General features: G+C 49.8%; 1 protein-coding gene across 6 annotated transcripts in view; it reads right to left on the reverse strand.

Moving 5' to 3' along the window:
* Window positions 1–2,140: 2,140 nt before the first annotated feature.
* The window catches only part of LOC121699722 (ankyrin repeat and fibronectin type-III domain-containing protein 1), a 107,293-nt gene continuing 96,933 nt past the window's right edge, over window positions 2,141–12,500 (reverse strand). For all 6 annotated transcript variants that reach the window (XM_042082069.1, XM_042082066.1, XM_042082067.1 and 3 more), the window contains 10 exons: window positions 12,224–12,353; window positions 11,364–11,483; window positions 10,894–11,109; window positions 9,304–9,470; window positions 8,917–9,067; window positions 8,442–8,610; window positions 7,524–7,690; window positions 6,879–7,086; window positions 6,009–6,613; window positions 2,141–4,875 (listed from right to left, as the gene is read on the reverse strand). In XM_042082069.1, coding sequence (XP_041938003.1) covers window positions 4,513–4,875; window positions 6,009–6,613; window positions 6,879–7,086; window positions 7,524–7,690; window positions 8,442–8,610; window positions 8,917–9,067; window positions 9,304–9,470; window positions 10,894–11,109; window positions 11,364–11,483; window positions 12,224–12,353 — 2,296 coding nt within the window. In that variant the 3' untranslated portion in view covers window positions 2,141–4,512. The remainder of the gene's footprint in view (window positions 4,876–6,008; window positions 6,614–6,878; window positions 7,087–7,523; window positions 7,691–8,441; window positions 8,611–8,916; window positions 9,068–9,303; window positions 9,471–10,893; window positions 11,110–11,363; window positions 11,484–12,223; window positions 12,354–12,500) is intronic.

Below are 12,500 nucleotides of genomic sequence, written 5' to 3' on the forward strand. Positions count from 1 at the left end.
GACGGTGGCTGTGCTGGGCCACACTGTGCTGTGAGCCGTGCTGAGCGCTGGAGAGCGTCCTGCAGCACGGTAGCGAGGAGGGGGCGTGTGGAGCGGGACGTGCGGTGCCGGCGGCGTCTGCCAGCAGCCTGTGGAAACTCTGAGATCAGCGCGGCGCCATGATTTAGATCTGGAACAAACAAGAGAGACGCTGCTGGAGAATCGCACTCGGCCGACGTCTCGGTGCGACAGCATCGCCCGGCTGTCCCAGCAGCCCCCGGCGCAGTGGCCCCCGACGGCCCAGCGGCGATATTAGGCTGCCCATCAGTTTGCAATAAATCTCCAATTTTAATGCTCGCCGCTGCGTCCCTTTCATTTGTGTAATGATGTTTACGGCACAAATGTCAAACAAAGGCCCTTTACAAAGAACCAGAGCCTGAAGGTGGATAAAGGCTTATTTACGGCTGCATTTTTGCTCTTTGATTTCATTACGTGCCATCCCAGCGTCCTCCGAGGAAGCTCGAAACGCGGCTCCGCCGCAAATGAACACAGAAAACGTTGCGGCCTGTTGCATGTCCACTAAATCCTTGCGAGCGTGGCTATTTTTAGCCGGCGGACTTTGCATGCTGGGCACGATCCTATGGGGTTGTCAGCATGAGCTTCGTAATGACTTGGACTGTAAACCTCAAATATGTCCATCTCCTAGAGACCCCCTTCCCACACACACACACACACACACTACCCCTTACCCCCTTGGCTCCAGCCTCTAAGGACCCTCAGCAGACAGGCTGCGGTCAACTGCGCTGCCAGACCATGGGCAGCCAGGGGGAGAGAATACCCCTCTTAACGTCGTCTGCACCCTCTCACAATACTGTACTGATAAAACATTATGACCTTTTATGATTGTATGTTTTTATAGCACTGTGATCACTGTTCACCAGAGACTAATTGTGTCTGTGGTGCTTGCCATTTACTCAAGGTCATGTATACACATTGGTGGTTAGTGAGGTTCCCCGTTCACTGTGAAGTGCTTTGGGTGTCTTGAGCGCTGTCTAAATGCAATGTGTTGTAAACATTTAAGGTCTGGCTATGTGAAAAGATTAGCTTATGTAAAAAGCCCTTTACATTAACATTGCTGGTATGCTGTTGTTTTAACACCACTGCGGCAGACCTATGGAGTCCACTGTTGGCCGCTTTGACAGCACAGGGTCCAGCAGACTCGGGTGACTCTTTCAGCTTGGGAGCCGGTCTGTCTGGGCGAATGTGTGTGTGTGTTTGTGTGTGTGTCAGGTCAGGGCTCAGTAGAGGTCACCGGAGGATGGAGGAGTGAGATCACACTCACACACACACACACACACCTGAGAGCAGGCCGAGCGAGTGCATGTTCTCCAGCAGACATATAAAACTACATGGAATAGAGTGGAATGGACCTCCATGGCAGACAGGCCAGGCGGAGCACAGACAGACAGATTTCCTGTACGGCACAGAAAATCTGTGAAAGAAATCACTACGGCCGGCTTATTTCTTTAATATTCATTTATTATTGAATAAAAATAGAGTTCAAAAGTGACGTGATGTCTCCTTAACCACCCCGACTGAAGGGTATACAGGATCTCCTCAATGCCTACCGCACACATACACAAACACACACTCTCTGACATACACACACACACACACACACACAATGCAAAGACCTGAGAACACAAACAGCTCACATGCACACACACACACACACACACACACACACACACACACACACACACATATTAACATGTGAACTCTCATACAAACACTTCAGAGTCCAGAAGACCCAATTAACATTCGACAGCAGACGTCCACACATACAAACACACAAGCAATACTCTCCAGTTATCAAATGTGGGGCATACTGCTTCCCTTGGAGCACTAGCATCACTGTAAGGAGTGTGTTGGGTCGAGTGTGCTGCAGTGCGTTTCCTCCAGTGTATTCCAGTAGAAATGTCAAGTTCAAATAGAGGATTCTGTGCTAACACAAAAAGATCACTAAAACTTACACATCAAGACTTTCACCTTTTTTTTTTTTTTTTTTTTTTTTTTTAAACAGCTGCTCCCCTATGTAGAAACACTTTGAATTGAAGCACCACCCTCCACATCCCCCCCCCCCCACCCTCCCATACACACATTAGAGTAGGATGGCTTTCAGCCTTATGAAATCTGTGAGAACTCCGGACTTGATAATGCCATCAGACGTTGAATTATCTGCCTTAGAGTCATGACATGCTAAAAGAATTAAGAATGCTCCACCGACTGTGTTAACATTACAAAATCATCCAGGCATGGATGTAAACATAACAGTTTCCAGTCTTTGCTACAGAGGAGAATGAGCCTGTAACTCCTTTACTGATCAGCTCAAAGGAGGGTGGGGAGTTGGGGGGGGGGGCTGCCGCATTTGAATGCCTCCCTATCCCTGCGAAAGTTGAAAGGCCCATTTTTCCTATCGTTTATTAGCATCCAATGCTAGTGAGAGTGGAGAGGGGGGTGGGTGGGGGCTTTACGACGGAGCGGCGAGCGCCTGGTGCCGCCGAGTCTGAGGAGGGAGGCGCAGCGGGGGGAAGTGGGGCGCTGGGGCCGGGCCGCGGCAACACACATGCACACGCAAGACAACAAGCTCCCCGTGCGCACCAGACGCACGAGCCAGCCGAGCCGGACGCCGCTGAAGGTCACAGGCACATACGGGGCCAGGAGATACAGGGATGATAAGGTCTCCTAACCTTAACACACACACACACTCACACACACACACACACACTTACTCACTGATGGGCTGGTGTAGCACAGGGTTGCGAGAGGGCTACTAAGACAGAACAGGAGCAGCAGAGGATAGCAGCACACAACATCCAGTGTCTGTGTGTGTGTGTGTGTGTGTGTGTGAGGATATATACAAACTTCAGTCCAGTGAGTGTGTGTGTGGTGCTGCCTGTAAACATCTTGCCAAGAGTACACATGGAAGCTGTGCAGCAGCCCAAAATCTAAAAACAACCAATAATGTAACAACTGTCAATAACATGACAACACTAGATAAGGTTACAGCACCATCAGTTCTGTAGCCTTCAATGGAATCACACTTTATCTAACTCTATCTCATTTAAAAACATATTGTAACATGTAACTCAGCTCACTCTTATTGAAGGTACAAACCATTACATTACTTCATGCAATTCCATAACTTGCTATTGGCATTTCACCTGCCAGCTACAATACTTTCTGATATTTTTTGGCAAAATCCTGTGATTCATTTTTGATTTGACTCCACGCTTGGCCAACTCTAACCCAGTTTGGCGTGAGCGCGCTTTGTTTCCCCTCGTCCTGCTGGCTGTTAGCACATTGTTGATCGTTATTACACTTTGGGCCTGCGCAGGCAGACGCCACGCCAGTATTGCTTCACTCATACATCAGTGTGTTTGTACAGTTCATATTGTTCTGCTTCTCTTCAAAGCAAGAAATATTCCCCTCCATGTTTCACAGGGTCCTCCGTGGGTCACGAGGAGGATCGGCTCCCTCCATCACCGTTTAAGGGAGGGAGGACAGGAAGGAGGGGGCCCGAGAGAGAGAGAGAGAGAGAGAGAGAGTGGTTGGAATCCCTGCGAGAAAGGCAATCATTCACTCTGTGTGTGTGTGTGTGTGTGTGTGTGTGTGTGTGTTTAGGTGGGTGTGCGCTTGTGATGTTATGTTGCAGGATTCCTCTCTTCCCCCCCGAGTGCGATATTCCAATTCTGGAAGGAATTCCTGGGAAAATCAAATCCACACTTGCTTGCGGAATAGTCCGGAGTGATTTGTAGCCATCTCGAAAAAGAGCGACGGACTGACTGACGCGGAGGGCTGGGCGTTCCCCTGCTGGCGATGTGAGCCATCGGCTACTCATCGGCGGGATGACTAACCACTCGCGCCGTCTGTAACACTGACGCCGGGTAAACATCATGGTCTATACGCGCTCAGCCACAGAGGGAAGAGCAGCAGCTTCTTAGGACACCAACAGTTACGAGCAGCAGTGCAAGGGGACTCAAGGAGAAGCACTGCACGCACACACTGGACAACAGAGTTGTGAAAGAGATGGGGGGAAATCTGGACATTAGAAAGAAGTCTCTCATGTGCCTATGGCTATGCATGGCCACAAGTGTGTGTGTGTGTGTGTCTGTGTGTGTGTGTGTTTGGATGTGGGTGATATGTACGACTGTACACATATCCAGTGTGTAGGTCTACCTGTGCGTCTGCATGTGATGTCCAGCCATGCATATGCGGCGTGTCAGTGTGTGTGTGTGTGTGTGTGTGTTTGTGTGTGTGAATGCACACTAATGGCCACCAGTGTGTGAGGGAGTGTGTCCATGCACGCTGGCCTGCATGCTTGAGTGTAGTGTTGTGCATTTGTAAACCTTTACATGTACCAGAAATGCTTGCGCACCCAGGTATTTGGACGTATAAGAGCATGTGTGCACACACACAGGTGTGTGTTAGTGTGTGTGTGTGTGTGTGTGTGTGTGTGTGTGTGTGTTGGGGTCAGACAGTGGTAGCCCTGCTGTGCTGCATGGCCAGTGGTGAGTACTCCTTGATGCGGACGCACAGCTTCCCGCGGCTCCAGGGATTCTGCAGCTGCAGCGGGCAGAAGTCGTCCTGCAGCCACTTGACCCGCTCGTCCAGCACCAGCACCAGGCCGAAGTGCTCCAGGTGCTCGGCGCCGTAGACGCCGGCCGGCGGAGGGCCGCACACGCACGCGGCCGGGCCGCAGCCGCACACCCAGCCTTCACCGGGCCCTGAGGAGCAGCGGTCAGCACCGCCCAGCAGCTGCCGCGCCACCGCGTTCATCTCCTGCACCACCAGCTGCACCATCTCCCGCGCCGACGTGTTGGGGGTGACCCGTAGCTGCACACACACACACACACACACGCACACACACAGCAGAGATGGTCAGTTAGCACACACTGGCCAACACTACACCACACCATAACAGAGACGGCAGTTAGCACATACTGGCTAACACTACACCATACCAAAAGTAATGTCCCATTTTAAAACACAAGAATTAGGTATTAAGGTATTAAAATACAACCCAATAACATAATATGATTTTTCAAATTTTGAGGTATTCTCACAAGAATATGTGAAAAAGTGATAGTATACTTCATAAAGTAGCAATACAGTGCTGTTTTCTTAACCTGAATTGCAACTATATTGGCCCATATTAATATACTAATGAACCTTTTGAAAAGGTTAGACCTGGCTCATTTGTGCACACACGCTATGCCAAAGCATTGAAGCTCATTTGAGCACACATGCTATGCGTACGCAGCGCTTCAGTTACGTGCTCAGCGTAGCCTTCCTGGAAGTCACAAGTTCACTGTCTGGTGAATTTAAAAGGTACAAAATATAGAGCAAAGTAAAGTACACAGACAATGATCTTGTTAACAGTAGGGATGAGACACCTATCAGGGCACACAGATCTAACAGTCAATACTTACAAGACTCTATCAATTTGCTCGCAGAATTTATAAAACACAGTTTATGAATAACCTGTTTATAACAACACCATTCATAAATAATGCCTAATAAGGCCGTGTATGCTACTAAACACCTTTAACACACTGATAAGCGGGTAGTGTTATCCACACAGTTGTTAGGAATTAGTCAGGTGCTTCAAAGAAAGCATGTCAAAACACGAGGGGTTCTAAAGCAACAGTGTAAGCTGTCAGAGTACTCCCCTGTACCCACCCACTGAGAGAGAGAGAGAGAGAGAGAGAAAGGGAGGGAGGGAGACAGAGAGTGAAAGAGAGTGAAAGTAAGGGAGGGAGGGAGGGAGACAGAGTGAAAGAGAGAGAGAGAATATTAGTATCACCTTGCTTTGACCTGTGGTTTCTGTTCTGATTTAAGACTTTTGGCAGTACAAATATGTGCATTGGTCATGCCAATAAAGCTCATTTAAATCTGACGTTAGGGGGGGAGTGGGAGAGGGAAAGAGAGAGAGAGAGAGAGAGAGAGTGTGGGGGGGGGGCAGGCACCTTGACGCTGGTCTCTTTGGGCAGGCCGGTGGGGTATTGTGGGTAAATGCGTAATGTGGTGTGCCAGCTGGAGCCGGCCGAGGAGGAGGAGGAGGAGGTGGGCGCTGAGAGCCGCCTCACGCCGCTGTCCTCTGAGTGGGCCCGCGTGGGCCGCGCCGGGCGGGCCTGCCCGTGGTTCCCATGGAGACGGCGGCCCGGCGAGGTGGCGTTGGCGGCGCAGGAGGAGGAGGACGAGGAGGAGGTGGGCGGGCACTCCAAGCTGCTGGTGCGTACGCACAGCGCCTGCCGCTTCTCGGTGATGCGGAGCAGCTCGATCTGCCGGCTGGGCAGGATGAAGTCGCTGTCGAAGGCCTCGGGGATGGACGCTCCGCCACCACCACCACCACCGCTACCGCTCCTGCCCCGCCCGGAGACTGGACCTCCGCCCAGCTGCACCACGTCAGGCCGCGAGCCAGCCGCCACCCCGCTGCCACGGCCGCACACGCCCGGGGACGCCGGCAGGAGGTCCAGCTCCCGCGGGCTCTGAGCGCGACTGGAGTCATAGTCGCTGTCGGTGGTGAGGAAGACCTCGGATGAACCTTCCTCATCAGACAGACCAGGCAGATCTACAAACAGAGAGATAAATGTTTAGAATAGTGGACGCTTCTGTTTAAAATTCCTTATTCTGGGTTTTACAAAAGAGATAATAACAGTGACTAACTCCCCATGAACACACACACACACACACACACACACACACACACACACACACACACACACACACACACTCAAGCATACACACAACACACCTCTATTTCATATAGACAGTAAAGTATTCATATATTCATGAAATTCAAGTGGTGGCCTGCTTGGGTAATGCGTTGGCCTGACCTGAGTGTTTGCGGTGGCTGTCGGGGGAAGCTGGCGGGGAGGGCAGGTACTCCGGCGCTGACGACGTGGAGCGTGGCGTCTCGGGTAGCGTCTCCCGGGAGAAGTCCATGAGCCAGGCCAGCAGGATGCCGCCCGCGGGCTGTTTGTAGCGCGCGTTCTGCAGCGCGTCCATGATCCAGCGAGACTCGCGCCACAGCTCCTCCATTTGCTAAGCACACACACATACACGCCCACACACACACAAACACACACACACACACACACACACACACCACACCAAGACAAGCAGCAATTCAACTGAGACTTGACAGAATGCCAGTTAGAACTTGACACTTTGCCTGACAAAATGACACTGTGCATCATGAATACCCAGAAATGTACAAAAATGCAGTCAAATATTTTAAGAGAGGCAATTTAGTAATAAGAATGTGTTAAATGAGCTGTTTACTACTGAGAAGCCAAAGGCCATAAATAACTCATGGGAGACGTCATTAGCATAATTTTAGAACACAATGCTTTGTAGGTTGATTTACAAATACACTAACTGCAAGGAATATAATAACAAGAATAACACAAAACTGAGCAAAGATGTATATTATTATTATCATTACTATAATAATAATGATGTTGTTATGTTTGTTCTACCTGCATGTGCTCCTGGACTTGTTGGTGTTTGTGCTTAGCGGTGAGCAGCTCTGACTCGGAGAAGGCTTCCCGTAGAGCTTGCTGGGACATGAGCGCCTGGAGCCCCAGGAGTGCAGACACTCGACAGAAAGGCCCGATGAAACTGGGACAGTAAGCCTCAAAGTGAACTACACAACCACACACAGAGAGAGAGGACACATTCACTGGAACTGGAACTAAATTCAACCAAGTCTCTGTTTTATTTCTTGACAATAGCAAGACAGACCAGGAATACTTAATTAATAATTAATTAAAATTATCATTACATGCAGGTGTGTGTTATGTGTGTGTATGTGTGTGTGTGTGTGTGTGTGTGTGTGTGTGTGTGTGTGTGTGTGTACTGTATGTGTGTGTATATGTGTGTGTGTGTATATGTGTGTGTGTATAGGTGTGTGTGTGTGTGTGTGTGTGTGTGTGTGTGTGTGTGTGTGTGTGTGCGTGCGTGTGTGTGCGCGTGTGTGTATATGTGGCATGGTGTGTGTGTGTGTATGTGTGTGTGTGTGTGTGTGTGTATGTATGTGTGTGTGTGTATGTGGCATGGTGTGTGTGTGTGTGTATGTGTGTGTGTATGTATGTGGCATGGTGTGTGTGTGTGTGTGTGTAGCATGGTGTGTGTGTGTGTGTATGTGGCATGGTGTGTGTGTGTGTGTATGTGTGTGTGTGTGTATGTGGCATGGTGTGTGTGTGTATGTGTGTGTGTGTGTATGTGGCATGGTGTGTGTGTGTGTGTATGTGGCATGGTGTGTGTGTGTGTGTGTATGTAGCATGGTGTGTGTGTGTGTGCATGGTGTGTGTGTGTGTGTATGTGTGTGTGTGTATGTGGCATGGTGTGTGTGTGTGTGTGTGTGTGTGTGTATGTGGCATGGTGTGTGTGCATACCGAGCTCAAAGACCTGCAGTGGCAGCGTGAGCAGGCCAGTGCGGGGCGAGTAGGTCTGGTTCTGGCCCGGGGCCGAGCACACGTCCTCACACGGGGGCAGCAGCAGCAGGACAGACACCCCCTGCCCGAACTCACACACCTCGTGCGTGTAGATGCGGAACTCCTGGGCCTGCACACCAACCACACACACACGTGAGTGCATTGGAGCTGCTACGATACGATACACACCACAGACCTCAAACCTTTTCTCTGTGGGACCAACAGCATTAAGAGTTCCATTCCAGCCCTGCACTTTCATTCCAACTACACTGAGTGAGTTGCTAATTGGCTCCATGTCCTTGAGTAAAGAGGTAGCGCTTAGCGTAGCTACGTCAGCCAAACAAAGCTGTGTGTATGGTGGGTGTCGTGAGAGTGTGTGTGTGTGTGTGGGGTCGGGGGGGGGGCAATGGACACAGAGACGGACCACAGTGCCCACCTGTTTCTTGGAGATGTTCATGTGGCTGAGGAGGTCTCGGGCGGCGCTGCGCAGGTCTTGCAGGAGGCGGTGGGGAGCGCTCTGCTCATCAGCGGCCATCTCATGGGCCTCCTCTATGGACCGGACCGCTTGGAGCCACTCCCACTCTCCTCTGCACACAGACACACACAATACACATGGACACACATACACATGCGCACGCACACACACACACACACACACACACACACACACACACACATACACACACAGAGAGAGAGAGTTTATCTTCACCCACTGATGTCAGCTGGAGACTCACACATAAACAATTAGAAATACACACACAACCTTTAGCCACATCCCCTCCACACACACACACACACACACACACACAAATACAAGGCTTACCTTGAGACGTTGCTGTTGTCACGTATTTTGACGTAACAGAGGACGTTGGGGATTTTCTGTGGCACCAGAACCCTGATCTGCTCCACTGTGCTGAAGAGCTTCAGATAGCCCAGGTAGAGACCAGGGGACAGCACCTTCCTGCTCCGCCGATGGTAGGCCAGCTTTTCCTGAACACACACACACACACACACACACACACACACACACACACACACACACGCACACACACAAAGGCAAACAATTTCATTTCCATTGGGTTCATTTAGTATGAAAACTCTATCCATCACACTTTACCCAAAGTCTTTCGGAGGGCTTTAAAGTCTTAACCGAGTCAATAAACAACTCCCTGCCGTGTGCTGCACACGGCACACACACACACACACTCACAGACACACACACACACTCACAGACACACATACACACACTCTCTCTCTCTCTCCCTCTCTCTCACCGCGCTGCTCAACATATTGTTATTTAAAGGGCTCCGACCGGACTCCTCACCCGCCGACCCCTGATGAATTACGGCTAAAAGATAATAATGAGACAGGAAGGGAGTGAATGGACTCCTAAAATGCATAATTTGCCCATATTTGTAATTTGCAAAAACTATTCGACTGACGCGGCACATTTTCAGAGCTGTGGTCACTGTGGAGGGACCTCTGCTCCGTTTCCCAGAGAAGAATAATGACCAACACCAATTTCAGACGAAACATCAGCTATATAATGCAGCTCAGATTGCCGGCCAAACCCAAAGCAAACTGGCACACACACACACACACACACACACACACACACACACACACACACACACACACACAAACCAATGTAACCTGGCTTGGCTCTGTAGCTCATACAGAAGCATTTAGAGCTCAACCACAAACTAAACAATGTTTTAAAAACATGGACAATCAGGCCTCAAAGGACGCCAGCAAGGACTAGGGTCATCTGATCCAAGAGTGTGTGTGTGTGTGTGTGTGTATCCCTGTGTGTGTGTGTCTCTCTCTGTGTGTATTCATGTGTATGTGTGTGTGTATTATGTTGCTGTACCCTACCTCAATGATTATTTTGTAATCAGAATTAAATAAGGTAATTGGACAGCACTTAGCCACATTTCAGTGATAGTTATGTCTGTGAGCAGATCTGTTTATTTATGTGTCTGTGTGTGAGTGTGAGTGTGAGTGCGCTCGCCGAGGAGAACGCACTCATATGCTGGGGAGGATTACAGAATCACCGGCTTACACTGCTGCTCAGTGAGTCTGAGAGGCGGCTTTATCCAGGACACTCACCCTGGCACAGTAAAGCTGCAAAGCAAGCTTCTGGAGATGTGAGCACGCCTGTGTGTGCACAAGTGAAGGAGGAATGTGTGTGCATGCTTATGGATGGAGGTGTGTAAGGCCTTTATGCACGGCTCTCGCTAAGGCATGTTTTCTGAGATGTTTCTTGCCTCTTTTCGCTGCTTGCTGTTATATGATCTGTTGCTAAAAATAAGCAGTCATGCTTGTAAAGCTACTATGAATTTAGATTTGGGAGTGATAGGAAGTGTGTGTGTGTGTGTGTGTGTGTGTGTGTGTGTGTGTGTGTGAGACTCACGTGTAATGTAATAAGCAGCATGTCGAGCGCCGTGGGCTCCTCGGGCGAGGACAGGCTCTTGCGCTGCAGCTGCAGTTTGCAGAGCGGGGTCCAGCGCATGCCCTCCACACCGCCCGCCGCACCCATGTCCCGCAGCAGCACCAGCAGGGCGTTCCCGTGCTTGTCCTTGACTGGCTCGTAATAGACTTGGCCCAGGTCATGGGTGCCCAGCAGGTTCTGCAAAAACACAAAAGAACCCACCCACCCCAAAGTGAAAACTCAGACAAATCACCTTGCTACACGGACCTCCTGTATTGCCCATACATGAGCTGTGATTATTTCATAGTAACATGCCATCAACGCCACTGAAATGCTTTCTGGGGGCCAGAGGAGGGCTTATGTGCATGTAAGTGGTCATGTCAAAGGTCTGCTGGAGACTGGTCTGTTGTTCATGACTCTGTGCAGAGGTGTGTGGGCGGTGAGGTGGTCACCTGGAGCTGGGCGACAGCCTGCAGCATCTTGAGGCGAGTCTGCAGCGTGCAGGAGCAGGAGGACTGGGCCGAGACGACGCACTGCTGCAGCCAGGAGATCTCCTCCCACAAATACGACACCTAGCATACAGTACACACACTTAGCATTAATACACAGTACTGAGATCTCCTCACACAAATACCACACCTAGCATACAGTACACACACTTAGCATTAATACACAGTACTGAGATCTCCTCACACAAATACCACACCTAGCATACAGTACACACACTTAGCATTAATACACAGTACTGAGATCTCCTCCCACAAATACGACACCTAGCATACAGTACACACACTTAGCATTTACAGACAGTACTGAGCAGACATGGCATTCTGTCTGTACGACTGGCTGTCTGTTTAGTCACAATGTCAACCCAAGGGAGCAATTTCATAAAGTAAGTTCAAACCATCTCAGGGTGGGGGGGTACCCCCCAGAGTCCCCTAAAAGTGCTAACCACAGCTAGGGCTGCCCCTTGTAGCCATGGTAACCTGAGCAGTCAAACTAACCGCAGGCATTCCTGGCAAAATTGCAGTAACCACAAAGTCCACAGGAGCCATTAAAATCTACAAAATGCATTTTGCACAAACAAAATGACCAATCATTTCAAAATGACCAATTTGAATGCTATTTAACAAATACACTCTCACTTACTCTCACTCAGACAAACACAGTGTGACAGACATATAAACAAGACACACACACAAACACACACACACACGCGCACGCACACACACACACACCCAGCCACCCACCCACCCACACACACACACACACGCCCACCCACCCACACACACACACACACATATAGACAAACCTTGGTGAACCAGAGGAAGTCTTGAGTTAAGGAGCTATAAGAGTCGTCCACCTCCACTATGGGGATCTGATCCTCTGGCGTCACAAGCACATTATCATCCCTATAGAGGATGCATGTCAGGTACAGCCCCCTACAGAGACAGTGGGAGAGGGAGGGTGGCATTAACAAGGGGAAATGATAAACAATAAAGGAAAATGCTTTTGATAATATTAGAAGTGCCTTGAATCATTTTAGCAGTAAACATAAATATGAAAAATAGCCAATAGCCAATTGAGAC

The sequence above is a fragment of the Alosa sapidissima genome, chromosome 24 (genome assembly GCF_018492685.1).
Source record: "Alosa sapidissima isolate fAloSap1 chromosome 24, fAloSap1.pri, whole genome shotgun sequence".
Classification (NCBI taxonomy): Eukaryota; Metazoa; Chordata; class Actinopteri; order Clupeiformes; family Clupeidae; genus Alosa; species Alosa sapidissima.